This window comes from Nerophis ophidion, linkage group LG27 (genome assembly GCF_033978795.1).
Source record: "Nerophis ophidion isolate RoL-2023_Sa linkage group LG27, RoL_Noph_v1.0, whole genome shotgun sequence".
NCBI classification, from domain to species: Eukaryota; Metazoa; Chordata; class Actinopteri; order Syngnathiformes; family Syngnathidae; genus Nerophis; species Nerophis ophidion.
Window position 1 is genome coordinate 7,731,642 of NC_084637.1, and position 14,690 is coordinate 7,746,331.

General features: G+C 41.5%; 1 protein-coding gene across 1 annotated transcript in view; it reads right to left on the reverse strand.

Annotated features, from left to right (window-relative positions):
• Positions 1-217: 217 nt before the first annotated feature.
• Positions 218-14,690, reverse strand: part of LOC133544220 (epithelial cell-transforming sequence 2 oncogene-like) — a 34,014-nt gene continuing 19,541 nt past the window's right edge. Inside the window, 10 exon segments of the mRNA XM_061889360.1 lie at positions 218-906; positions 908-933; positions 1,012-1,092; positions 1,095-1,183; positions 4,115-4,203; positions 7,328-7,393; positions 10,230-10,386; positions 11,386-11,459; positions 13,060-13,207; positions 13,291-13,400. Coding sequence (XP_061745344.1) covers positions 802-906; positions 908-933; positions 1,012-1,092; positions 1,095-1,183; positions 4,115-4,203; positions 7,328-7,393; positions 10,230-10,386; positions 11,386-11,459; positions 13,060-13,207; positions 13,291-13,400 — 945 coding nt within the window. The 3' untranslated portion in view covers positions 218-801.

A 14,690-nucleotide genomic window follows, 5' to 3' on the forward strand; every position in this document is an offset into this window, starting at 1 on the left:
AAACTTCCCAAAGGACATGTAACCAAATATTAACATTGCTGTATGTATACTTTTGACCCAGCAGATTTGCTCACATTTTCAGTTGACCCATAATAAATTCATAAAACAACCACATTCCATGAAAGTTTTTTGTGACCAACAAGTATGTGCTACAATCACTCTATTGTGACGCTTTACTGGCATCATAGGTGTGGTTCAGTTTGAGTAGGACACAGCGTGAAGGTAAGAATGATGATTTATTTAACTATAAAAACGAGCTAAGAACCAAAACACTTGCACGAAGGCACTACAAACAAAACCAACAGAAAGCGCTATCATGAGCTAGGGACAAACAACAGAATAGCGTGGAAGCCAAAGTACACAAAAGTAATTACCACAATGCGGGAAGAGCGACGTCACCTGTTGCATGGAAGCAAATGAGAATCCGAGACCGAATGGCAAACAAAGGCAGGCTTAAATAAGGAGATAATCACAGAGCAGGTACGTGAGAAAAACAAACGGCAGGGGACACAAATACGTAACTATGGCAACGGAAACAAAACAGGAAAGTGCCACCAGGAACTAAGGAAGTCGAATACTAAACAGATGTAATACAAAACAGAACAAATCCGAATGGCGGATCATGACATCTATGACTAAAAAAATAAGATTTGTAGAAATTATTGGGAACTCAAACACAGCCGTGGCATTATGTCCTTTACAAGTGTACGTAAACTTTTGACCACGACTGTATATTGAAAACCATGTCAACGACCTTCGTCAGTTTCAGTCTGGAAGCGCGACAGTTCTCCCTGCTGCCGATCACGACATCGTCAGGGCTGTCTGCATGGTGCTTCTCAGCACACACAGGAAGTGCTCCATCTCCTCCCCGTGCTGAGTGGTGCACACCCACGACCGACAGGGACCCCTCCAGGACGAAGGCGTGGCTCACGTCTACACGGGGGAGTAATAAGCGGCTCAAAAAAAAAAAATAGAACAGAGGCATGATTGATTTTTTGTTGGAATACTTACAGCGTGAGTTTGAGATTTTCCTCACGGCGAGGCTGGCGAGCTCCACGGATGCCAGGAAGGTGTGTGTGCTCCTGTGCACCACGTGAACGGTGTGTGTTGCGTTTTCCTCCGTGTCAACACCAATGCATCGGTGAACAGGAAGAGGCCAATATCTGCCACATGCTCAAAGATCCTACAGCGTGTGGCCACACATTTCTTTTTAGGACGAAATACGACCTTTTGCAGCAATGCTCATATTCTACATGGCGATTGCATTGAATATGTACAGCAGGGGTGTCCAAAGTTTTTCCACTGATCGCAGTACACTGAAAAATCAGAGCAAGCTGGGGCCATTTATTTTAAAAACCAAAACAATATATGAATAAAAAATATACATTTAGGCCTCCACTCAGGCTTGATCCCGGGGATCCCAAAGGGTTTTGGTAAGAATAAAATGTTATTCAGTATTATTATTTTAACTATTCAAAGCGAAAGCCATTTATCAACAACATCCAGAAAAGCCGATCTGTAATTTGACCCCCTAAACATGCTTCAAAACTCACCAAATTTTACACACACATCAGGACTGGCGAAAATTGCCATCTAATAAAAAAACAAAACTCAAAAGTCAAAATTGCGCTCTAGCGCCCCCTAGGAAAAAACCCAGACAAAACTGCTAGTAACTTCTGTTAGGAATGTCGTAGAGACATGAAACGAAAACCTCTATGTAGGTCTGACTTAGACCAGGGCTTGGGCCGCATGGGCAGCAGCCAAAGGCGGACCCGACCAACGCTGCTTGCAGCTTTAATTTTTATTATTATTCAAGTTTTAAATCTCTAGATCAGAGGTCACTAACGCGGATGGGTCGCCCGCTGGCCTGTTCAAAAAATAGCTCAAATAGCAGCGCTTACCAGTGTGCTGCCTCTATTTTTTTCAATTTTATTTATTTACTAGCAAGCTGGTCTCGCTTTGCTCGACATTTTTAATTCTAAGAGAGACAAAACTCAAATAGAATTTGAAAATCCAAGAAAATATTTTAAAGATTTGGTCTTCACTTGTTTAAATAAATTCATTAATGTTTTTACTTTGCTTCTTATAACTTTCAAAAGACAATTTTAGAGAAAAACACAACTTTAAAAGTGATTTTAGGATTTTTAAACACAGATACCATCCATCCATCCATCCATTTTCTACCGCTTATTCCCTTTCGGGGTCGCGGGGGGCGCCGGCGCCTATCTCAGCTACAATCGGGCGGAAGGCAGGGTACACCCTGGACAAGTCGCCACCTCATCGCAGGGCCAACACAGATAGACAGACAACATTCATTCTCACATTCACACACTAGGGCCAATTTAGTGTTGCCAATCAACCTATCCCCAGGTGCATGTTTTTTACCTTTTAAATTCCTTCCTCTTCTTTCCTGACAATTTAAATCAATGTTGAAGTATTTTTATTTTTTTATTGTAAAGAATAATAAACACATTTTAATTTAATTCTTCATTTTAGCTTCTGTTTTTTCGACAAAGGATATTTGTGAAATATTTCTTCAAACTTATTATGATTAAAATTCAAAAAAAATATTCTGGCAAATCTAGAAAATCTGTAGAATCAAATTTAAATCTTATTTCTAAGTATTTTGAATTTATTTAAAAATGTTTGTCCCGGAAAATCTAGAAGAAATAATGATTTGTCTTTGTTAGAAATATAGCTTGGTCCAATTTGTTATATATTCTAACAAAGTGCAGAGTGGATTTTAACCTATTTAAAACATGTCATCAAAATTCTAAAATTATTCTTAATTCTTAAATGACTAATGATGTTCCATAAACTCTTTTTTAAAATTTGTTCGAGAATATTCGAATTAGCTAGTTTTTCTCTTCAGTTTTTCTGTTGAATTTTGAATTTTAAAGAGTCGATAAACTATGTTTCAAAATTCAATGTTCATTTTTTTCGTGTTTTCTCTTCTTTTAAACCGTTCAATTAAGTGTTTTTTTTCATCATTTATTCGCTACAAAAAATCTTCTGTAAAAGGAAAAAAAAATGTACGACGGAATGACGGACAGAAATACCCATTTTTTTTATATACATAGATTTCTTTGTTAAAGGTAAATTGAGCAAATTGACTATTTCTGGTAATTTATTTAAGTGTGTATCAAACTGGTGGCCCTTCGCATTTATCAGTACCCAAAAAGTAGCTCTTGGTTTAAAAAATGTTGGTGACGCCTGCTCTAGATCAACATTATGTCTATCTGTCAATATGACATTGTTAAAGATTTAAGTTGTATGCTCTTTTTGTCAAAGAAAACCATGTTTTTTTATGGAAAAAAAAAAAAAAAGCGATATTTTCACCCAATATTTTTTTAAGTAGAATGTTTGAGATTATATCATAATTGGAGCCGTAAAAAGGTCAACAACTCATAACACCATTGATTTTAATTCTCTATTATTTTTTGTGCAATGACACTTAAAAACAAAACACACTGATCCAAAAGGGAACTCAATAAAGTGTTAAAAAATATATATATATTTTTTTACTGTTTACTTTTAACACAATGGTCTCGAAATCAACATCAGATCTATTCGTCAATTATAAGCTTTTTTATAGTTTAAGTTTTTTTTGTTTGTTCGTGTAAGGCACTTCTTTGAAAATAAAAAAAAAACAGCTCAGTTTGTTATATGGCAAACACAAAATATGCAACATTTGCCCCCAAAATTATCTCCAAGTGGAATATGTAATAGGACAAAATTGGAGCCTTGAATTGGTCAATAATTCATAATTGATTTTGATTCACTATTTATTTTTTTTTAAGAAAGAAACAGCCTGCATGGCAGATTTGTGTTATTAGAGTAAACATTGCAACATTTTCTTGTTACATTTCACCTGTTTGCTCTTTTACACCACTTTTTATGTTCTGAATTTTTTCCCATAGTATTTTTAAAATGTGCCGTGAGGCCGTTAAAAAATGACCTGCGGGCCGCGCTTTTGACACCCCTGATGTACAGTATGGTTATCTTATATTGAATTTTTTCAGATTCTGCAAAAATGTATTAACCTCATCTGAGTGGCAGTGATTGAAAATAATACAAACAATTAAAAAAGTTCTAAAAAATCTGAAGTCACCACCTGAGAGACTCTGGTATGTCTTCACTGGGACTCTGGACCATAGCAGCATCCTGACTGGTTATCAGCTGTCGATTCCCCTCTCTGAGACTCTAATGCACACAATCATTAAAAAAAAAATGCCCACCGTATTTTTCGGATTATAAATCGCTCCGGAGTATACGTCGCACCGTCCGAAAATGCATAATAAAGAAGGAAAAAATATATATATACGTCGCACTGGACTATGAGTCGCATTTTTGGGGGAAATGTATTTGATAAAATCCAACAGCAAGAATATACATTTGAAAGGCAATTTAAAATAAATAAAGAATAGTGAACAACAGGCTGAATAAGTGTACGTTATATGAGGCATAAATAACACACTGAGAAGGTGCCTGCTATGTTAACCTAACATATTATGGTAAGAGTCATTCAAATAACTATAACATATAGAACATGATATATGTTTACCAAACAATCTGTCACTCCTAATTGCTAAATCCTATTAAATCTTCTTCCTAGAAGCATTTAAGTCTCACCTTAAAACTCATCTGTATACTCTAGCCTTTAAATAGACCTCTTTCTTAGACCAGTTGATCTGCCGCTTCTTTTCTTTCTCCTATGTCCCCCCCCTCGGTCCGGTCCGATGACCATGGATGAAGTACTGGCTGTCCAGAGTCGAGACCCAGGATGGACCGCTCGTCGGGACCCAGGATGGGCCGCTCGCCTGTATCGATTGGGGACATCTCTACGCTGCTGATCCGCCTCCGCTTGAGATGGTCTCCTGTGGACGGGACTCTCGCTGCTGTCTTGGATCCGCTTTGAACTGAACTCTCGCGGCTGTGTTGGAGCCACTATGGATTGAACTTTAGCAGCATCATGTTAGACCCGCTCGACATCCATTGCTTTCGGTCCCCTAGAGGGGGGGGGGGTTGCCCACATCTGAGGTCCTCTCCAAGGTTTCTCATAGTCAGCATTGTCACTGGCGTCCCACTGGATGTGAATTCTCCCTGCCCACTGGGTGTGAGTTTTCCTTGCCCTTTTGTGGGTTCTTCCGAGGATGTTGTAGTCGTAATGATTTGTGCAGTCCTTTGAGACATTTGTGATTTGGGGCTATATAAATAAACATTGATTGATTGATTGATTGATTGATGTCGCTTCTAAACAACTCTGCCAACTCCAAAGCTATGCACCGCTTCCTCTTGTCGTTTTCTGCTGCATATTTCACTACGTCCGGATTGTAATCCGCAGTACATGATTTACTTTTCGGTGCCATTTTTGTTCAGCGCTTCTCAGTTTTTCAAAGTTACCGCCAACAATGAAATGATCCATTTTAATAGCTACGGCACTAGCATATAGCATATAGCATCTAACATTCCATGACCCACAATGCACTTCCGCCATGACCCACCCCCGCCAAATTCTTATTGGTTGACGTGTATGTGACGATTGCTTACATTTTCTTCGTCTCTTCCGCGAATTAGATAAATAATATTAACTGATATTTTACGGGAATGTGGAATGCGGAGCTAGCACTGAGCGCCGGGACGGAGAGGCTTTGCGGTGTCTTGGCTGGGTGAGCAGGTGTCGGACACCTCAGTCTTCATGGACATATCTTCGCTCATCCATGCGGACTGGACACTGGCCGAGAGTTGGTTGGCGGCCGAGAGTGGAGTCGGCTGTCTTGGTTGCTTTGTTGGGTCTGCTCCTGTCTCTGGCCATGCTCCCTCCACCCCAGCGGACGATGGTGTGGAACACCGCAGAGGCCACCATAGTGTATATGTTTCTTTTAGTTTTTATTCATAGCTGTATGTAAGTCGAACACATTTCCAGTGAGGGTTGGACTCCGCCAAGGCTGTCCTTTGTCACCGATTCTGTTCATAACTTTTATGGACAGAATTTCTAGGCGCAGTCAAGGCGTTGAGGGGTTCCGGTTTGGTGACCACAGGATTAGGTCTCTGCTTTTTGCAGATGATGTGGTCCTGATGGCTTCATCTGACCGGGATCTTCAGCTCTCGCTGGATCGGTTCGCAGCCGAGTGTGAAGCGACCGGAATGAGCTGGAATGCCATCTCCGGGTTGGGGAGGAGACCCTGACCCAAGTGGAGGAGTTCAAGTACCTAGGAGTCTTGTTCACGAGTGAGGGAAGAGTGGATCGTGAGATCGACAGGCGAATCGGTGCGGCGTCTTCAGTAATGCGGACGTTGTACCGATCCGTTGTGGTGAAGAAGGAGCTGAGCCGGAAGGCAAAGCTCTCAATTTACCGGTCGATCTACGTTCCCATCCTCACCTATGGTCATGAGCTTTGGGTCATGACCGAAAGGATAAGATCACGGGTACAAGCGGCCGAAATGAGTTTCCTCCGCCGTGTGGCGGGGCTCTCCCTTAGAGATAGGGTGAGAAGCTCTGCCATCCGGGAGGAACTCAAAGTAAAGCCGCTGCTCCTTCACATCGAGAGGAGCCAGATGAGGTGGTTCGGGCATCTGGTCAGGATGCCACCCGAACGCCTCCCTAGGGAGGTGTTTAGGGCACGTCCAACCGGTAGGAGGCCACGGGGAAGACCCAGGACACGTTGGGAAGACTATGTCTCCCGGCTGGCCTGGGAATGCCTCGGGATCCCCCGGGAAGAGCTAGACGAAGTGGCTGGGGAGAGGGAAGTCTGGGTTTCCCTGCTTAGGCTGTTGCCCCCGCGACCCGACCTCGGATAAGCGGAAGATGATGGATGGATGGATGTTTTCTTTGATGTTTCCCTCTTACACACACGTGAGAGGGATGTGTACCATGGCTATGAGTTGTTGTTTTTTCCCTTGGCCTCAGTCTAGACCCCCTCTCCAGGACCCAGGCTTGGACCGATTTTTTAATTTTATTTCATTTTATTTAAATCTTCAATTTTTTTCTCCCATTCCCCCCTCTTTGTTTACCTGTATCTCATCTTTTTTGTAAGGGGCGCTGGAAGCCGGCAGACCCGTCAGCGATCCTGTTCTGTCTCCCTGTAATGTTTGTCTGATCTTGAATGGGATTGTGCTGAACATTTTAATTTTCCTGAAAGAACTCTCCTGAATGAATAAATAAAGTACTATCTGATCTAATCTATCTATTAATTTCACACATAAATTGCTCCGGAGTATAAGTCGCACCCCAGGCCAATCTATGGAAAAAAAACTGCGACTTATAGTCCGAAAAATACGGTACTTGCTTTATCAAATATCAACAATAGAAGGAGATGCAGTATTACCGGACAGCCTTGTATCATTTGTTGGGTTTCCTCCAAAAGGCAATCTTTTTCACGGTTGCGCTTTAGCTGAAAAAAGACAAAACATCCTGAGTTCAGGTTCCTCTAAGTCGGGGGTCAGCAACCGGCGGCTCTTTAGTGCCGCCCTAGTGGCTCCCTGGAGCTTTGTCAAGGATGTGTAAAAATGGCAAAAGGTGGAAAGAAAAACTCTTTTGTTTTACTATGGTTTCTGCCACAGGACAAACATGACACAAACCTTCTTAATAGTTAGAAATCCCACAGTTCATATTAAACACACTTCACTGATGAGAGTATTTGGCAAGCGCCGTTTTGTCCTACTAATTTCAGCGATCCTTGAACTCACCGCAGTTTGTTTAGTGTTCGATGCCACAGAAAGACGTGTTTTAAGCCACTCCTACTTTTTGTCATTTTGTCCACCAAACGTTTTATGCTGTGCGCGGACGCACAGAAGCGAGCTTGGTTGATTTTATTGATTGGAGTGCTTATCAGGCATATTTGGTCAATCCATGACTGCAAGCTAATCGATGCTAACATGCTATTTAGGCTAGCTGTATGTACATATTGCATCATTATGACTAATTTGTAGGTATATTTGAGCTCAATTAATTTCCTTTACTTGTGTCCTCTGTGTATTTAATTTATATTTGCATGTCTCCATCCATTCATTTTCTACCGCTTGTCCGTTTTGGTGTAGCGGGGGGTGCTGGAGCCTATCTCAGCTGCATTCGTTTCATAACACATTAACTGTATGAACTATAGGCTGCATTTCTGATAGTTGTTTGTGTGCCATGTTGTTCCAGACCACAGCAAACGTTACCCAGCTTGCAAAGATTGTAATAAATCCATTAGAAGAAGACAGCCTTTTGTTTCCTTAAACTTGGACACACACATCTATACCTTAGGCCAGGGGTGTCAAACTCAAATACAGAGTGGGCCAAAATTTTAAACGGAACAAAGCCGCGGGCCAAGGTTGAACACATTTACCTTTTAATAGGGACCCAAACAAGTTTTGCATTAAATATTGAACAAGCAAGGCTTATATAACTTTAGTGACATGCAAAATCCAGTTTCAAATTATAGTAATAATTAAAAAAATATCAATGGCATATCAAATAAAATTTAAATAAAAATATTATGCCTTTTTTTCGATTTGCAATCTTCTGAGGTAAATATCAATTTTTTTCCACAGGCTAATAATACATTGGAAAATAAAATAACAATAACGAATGAACCCAACATTCAAGTTTTGAAGTAGCAAGAGAAAATGCATGAAGAAAACGTTAATTTTTGGTCAGTTTGCTGGAAGTTTCCCGGAAGAGTTAGTGCTGCAAGGGGTTCTGGGTATTTGTTCTGTTGTGCTACGGTGCGGATGTTCACCCGAAATGTGTTTGTCATTCTTGTTTGGTGTGGGTTCACAGTGTGGCGCACATTTGTAACAGTGTTAAAGTTGTTTATACGGCCACCCTCAGTGTGACCTGTATGGCTGTTGACCAAGTATGCCTTGCATTCACTTCTGCGTGTGTAAAAGCCACACATATTATGTGACACGCTGTTAGTATGGAGGAAAAGCGGACGTGACGACAGGTTGTAGAGAACACTAAAGGCAGTGCCTTAAATGCACGCCCCCAATATAGTTGTCCAGGTGGAAATCGGTAGAAATTCGGGAGAATGGTTGCCCCGGGAGATTTTCGGGAGGGGCACTGAACTCCGGGAGTCTACCGGGAAAATTAGGAGGGTTGGCAAGTTTGAGTATTAGCGGTGAATGCGGTGTTATAGCGGCACCGACGCTGTATAACACCGGCGGGCCAGCTCTAATCTTAAATTGATATTGCCTCAAGGGCCAAATTAAATTACACGGCGGGCCAGATTTGGCCCGTGGGCCAGAGTTTGACAGCCATGCCTTAGGCCATTCTGAGCCAGTCATTTCCAGAAGTTATCTCATCCTGTGAGAAGCCTCCATTTTACTAATGATGTCTAATGTTGCAAATATGTGTAGAATCAAAATTAAAAAACATTTCTGTCAACAAAAATTTGCATTAGCCTTTGATAGTAGGCTAATATAGATAATATAAACACTTACATAATGTGTTGTTTTCATTATATCATTTATATTGGCTTTTATTTTTCTGCAGCTCCAGACAAATTACATTTTTTTTGTTTTTGGTCCAATATGGCTCTTTCAACATTTTGGGTTGCCGACCCCTGTTCAAATCCCAACTCTGTGTGCTTGTGTGTTGTTCTACCTCTTGGATGAACTGTGTGCATCGCTGCAACGTGTTGAGGGCGGACGAGAAGTGGGTGTTATCCCTCGTTTGTAGGTATATTTGAGCTCCTTTACTTATGTCCTTTGTGTATTTAATTTATATTTGCATGTCTCATGACACATGATCTGTATGAAATATAGGCTGCATTTCTGATAGTTGTTGGTGTGCCATGTTGTTCCAGACCACAGCAAACGTTGCCCAGCTTGCAAAGATGGTAATAAATCCATGACAAGAAGACAGCCTTCAGTTTCCTTAAACCTGGACACACACATCTATTCCTTGGGCCATTCTGAGTCAGTAATTTCCAGAAGTTATCTTATCCTGTGAGAAGCCTCCATTTTACTAATAATTTTTTAATGTTGCACACATATGTAGAATCAAAATTTAAAAACAACATTTCTGTCAACAAAAAAATTGTGTTAACCTTTGATAGTAGGCTAATATAGATAATATATTACATCCTGTGTTGCCTTCATTATAACACTTATATTGGCTTTTATTTTTCTGCAGCTCCAGAAAAATTTAATTGATTTTTTTTTGGTCCAATATGGCTCTTTCAACATTTTGGGTTGCTGACCCCTGTTCAAATCCCAACTCTGTGTGCTTGTGGGTTGTTCTACCTCTTGGATGAACTGTGTGCATCGCTGCAACGTGTTGAGGGCGGACGAGAGGTGTGTGTGGTCAGGGTGACCGCTGTGTGTGTGCACGGTGAGCGCTTGTAAGAGAGTTGTGTACTCCTGGATCCTCCACATCGGACACAGCAGCAGCTCCTGCACACTACACAAGCAAACACCCACACACATAAACCGAAGTACACACACACACACTCACACACGCACTAAAAGATTACAGTTGGTACAAAATGCGGCTGCTAGACTTTTGACAAGAACAAGAAAGTTTGATCATATTACGCCTGTACTGGCTCACCTGCACTGGCTTCCTGTGCACTTAAGATGTGACTTTAAGGTTTTACTACTTACGTATAAAATACTACACGGTCTAGCTCCAGCCTATCTTGCCGATTGTATTGTACCATATGTCCCGGCAAGAAATCTCCGGCTTATTAGTGATTCCTAGAGCTCAAAAAAAGTCTGCGGGCTATAGAGCGTTTTCTGTTCGGGCTCCAGTACTCTGGAATGCCCTCCCGGTAACAGTTCGAGATGCTACCTCAGTAGAAGCATTTAAGTCTCATCTTAAAACTCATCTGTATACTCTAGCCTTTAAATAGACCTCCTTTTTAGACCAGTTGATCTGCCGCTTCTTTTCTTTCTCCTATGTCCCCCCCTCCCTTGTGGAGGGGGTCCGGTCCGATGACCATGGATGAAGTACTGACTGTCCAGAGTCGAGACCCAGGATGGACCGCTCGTCGGGACCCAGGATGGACCGCTCGCCTGTATCGGTTGGGGACATCTCTACGCTGCTGATCCGCTTGAGATGGTTTCCTGTGGACGGGACTCTCGCTGCTGTCTTGGAGCCACTATGGATTGAACTTTCACAGTATCATGTTAGACCCGCTCGACATCCATTGCTTTCGGTCCCCTAGAGGGGGGGGGTTGCCCACATCTGAGGTCCTCTCCAAGGTTTCTCATAGTCAGCATTGTCACTGGCATCCCACTGGATGTGAATTCTCCCTGCCCACTGGGTGTGAGTTTTCCTTGCCCTTTTGTGGGTTCTTCCGAGGATGTTGTAGTCGTAATGATTTGTGCAGTCCTTTGAGACATTTGTGATTTGGGGCTATATAAATAAACATTGATTGATTGATTGATAGTGTGTCACCTCAACATGTGTGTTGTCAGAGTCCTGTCAGTTCTCTTCAAGAAAGCTCGAAACGCCGGTTTTGTTTCCCTACGCTGCGACACACAAACACACATACAAACATGTTAAGACATTCTAATGAACTTTCTTCTGTCTCTTCTTTTCAAAGTTGTGTCTTTTTTAGAGTTTTTAAAAGGAGGACTTGCTACTTGTTGAGTAGAGCAATACGTGCTTTCATGTCACGTCTCCAAAAGTGTCGCCGATAAGATAGATTTGTTTCGAGGTGTCTTTGAAAAAGTGTCTCTAGAGCAGATTAAGGTATTTGTAAAGGATTTATGTGGTCTTTAAATTAAGATAACATTTCATGGGATTTATCGATTAGGAGTGACAGATTGTTTGGTAAACATATAACATGTTCTATATGTTATAGTTATTTGAATGACTCTTACCATAATATGTTAGGTTAACATAGCAGGCACCTTCTCAGTTGGTTATTTATGCCTCATATAACGTACACTTATTCAGCCTGTTGTTCACTATTCTTTATTTATTTTAAATTGCCTTTCAAAGGTCTATTCTTGTTGTTGGGTTTTATCAAATACATTTCCCCAAAAAATGGGGTGAGGGGCAAGGGGCGTTGTTGGAGGCGTGGTTAAGAGGGAAGGAGTATATTTACAGCTATCCATCCATCCATTTCCTACCGCTTATTCCCTTTGGGGTTGCGGGGGGCGCTGGTGCCTATCTCAGCCAAGATCGGGCGGAAGGCAAGTCGCCACCTCATCGCAGTATGTGTAAGAATCTTTATTTATAATTGAATCACTTGTTTATTTTTCAACAAGTTTTTAGTTATTTTTATATCTCTTTTTCCAAATAGTTCAAGAAAGACCACTACAAATGAGCAATATTTTGCATTGTTATACAATTTAATGAATCAGAAACTGATGACATAGTGCTGTATTTTATTTCTTTATCGTTTTTTTCTTCAACCAAAAATGCTTTGCTCTGATTAGGGGGTACTTCAATTGAAAACATTTTCACAGGGGGTACATCTCTGAAAAAAAAGTTGAGAACCACTGCTCTAAAAGCCGTAGATGTTATTGTCACATATGCATGCACAGTAAATGGCAGTATTGTCCTGTTTAAGAGTGTCACAACATTGCTGTTTACGGCAGACGAACTGCTTTATGGTAGACGAAAACGTGACTGCCGTTGTTGTGTGTTGTTACCGCGGTAGGACGACGTAAATGAGACTGCCTAACAATAAACCCACATAAGAAACCAAGAACTCGCCCTTGATCATTCTACAGTTATAACGTCAGCGGACGTGAAAACAGGCTGTCGACACGTCACTCGGGTTCACATGGAGCTGGAGGGGGCGTGGCCTCCAGCTCCGCATGAATTCCGGGAGATTTTCGGGAGAAGATTTGTCCCGGGGTGTTTTCGGGAGAGGCGCTGAATTTCGGGAGTCTCCCGGATAATCCGGAAGGGTTGGCAAGTATGGCCAGACTGCAAGCTTCTGTACAGAGTAGTAACAATGGGCTGGATTCCGAGTTCTATTATCATGCATTTATGAACAGGTACCACCAAAGGTATTCGTGGCGGGATGCCGCAAATAAATGAATGTAGGCGAGACGATGCATTAATATAGCTGGGTGGTGTAAACGCCATCTCAATCAAATTTGCGGCTAACATTACCTTGTCGATGGTGCTGAGGGCAGTAGTGTAGTTGTTGAAGTAGTTTGTGTACACTCTGAGTTGTGTGCAGAGTTCCAGACACACATCACCAACACACTGCTCTGCACCCCACTTTTGCAGCCTGTTTTTTAAAGCTACCTGGAACCCCCTGCGACACACAGCCAGACATAACATCCACAGGGAACTAACGCAAAACAATCAGGCTGGGATTTTTTTTTCCCGTACGAGTACCTGTTGACGTCCAGAATGTGTGCGACGGGGCTCAGGACAACGTGCACATCAGCGGAACTGAGGATGGCTCTGTTGGAGTTGAGGGCTGCTGTGAGAGGCTCCTGGTATGCCTTTTGCACAGAAGGGACATTTAACCAAAGACAATGTGTTTTACAATATCCACATTTCAAAGCAGGGCGGGTTCAGTTCACCACAGTATGGTTTGGAAGCGTCAAGTAGTTGCAACAATTGTGTAATTATAGCGATAAGTCCCAGCAAAGCAAAAAAGTAGGCGTCTTTTACCACATGGCGCTTAAAATAACCAATCCAATCCACTTTATTTATATAGCACAATTAAACAACAATAATGTTTCCAATGTGCTGCACAGCCATGTTAAAAACAATTGTAAAAAATAAATAAATAAATAAAATAAAATAAAAAATAAATATATATATATATTATGCTCCACCAATGACTGGATAAAAACAAAAAATAAATAAATATAAAACCAATAAAAACAATATAAAAACAAATATGATTAAAAACTATTTTAAAGGGTAAAATCAATTAAAACAGTCAAATAGAAATCAAAGTGTATAAAAAACACAGAGGACAGAGGACCACACAACTCACGTAGTGTTAAAAGCCAAAGAATAAAAGTGGGTCTTAAGACGAGACTTAAAACACTCCACTGTGGAAGCAGTTTGAACATGGAGCGGCAGAGTGTTCCAGAGCTTAGGGCCGACCACAGAGAAGGCCCTGTCTCCCCTGGTCTTAAGTCTGGTCTTGGGCACCACGAGCTGGAACTGGCTCTCGGACCTCAGAGCGCGCGCAGGGATGTAAATTTGGATGAGGTCCGAGATATATTGAGGTGCCAGTCCATGTAAAGATTTAAAAACAAACAGTAATGTTTTAAAATCAATTCTAAAATGAACAGGGAGGCCAGTGCAAACTCTGAAGAATTGGGGTTATATGCTGGAGTTTCCTGGCCCCTGTTAAAAGTCCTGCTGGCGCGTTCTGGACTAACTGCAACCGGGAGAGAGCTTTTTGGCTAATGCCAGCATAAAGTGCATTGCAGTAGTCCAGGCCACTTGAAATAAAAGCATGCACGACTTGTTCAAAAAGGTTAAAAGATAAAAACGGTTTAACCTTTACTAAAAGACGAAGGTGATAAAAACACGATTTTAAAACGCCATTGACTTGTTTGTCTAGTTTAAAATGGCTGTCTATAGTGACGCCAAGGCTGGTGACTTTGGGACGCACATCATTTTGCAATGGTCCCAAGTCAGTGAGGGCCGGACCAAAAACTAAAATTTCCGTTTTTCCCCTCATTCATTATTAAAAAATTCTGGGCTAACCAAGCCTTGACGTCGCAAAGACAGTTAAGAAGGGGTGTCAGGGGTGGGACCCCAGTCAGAGG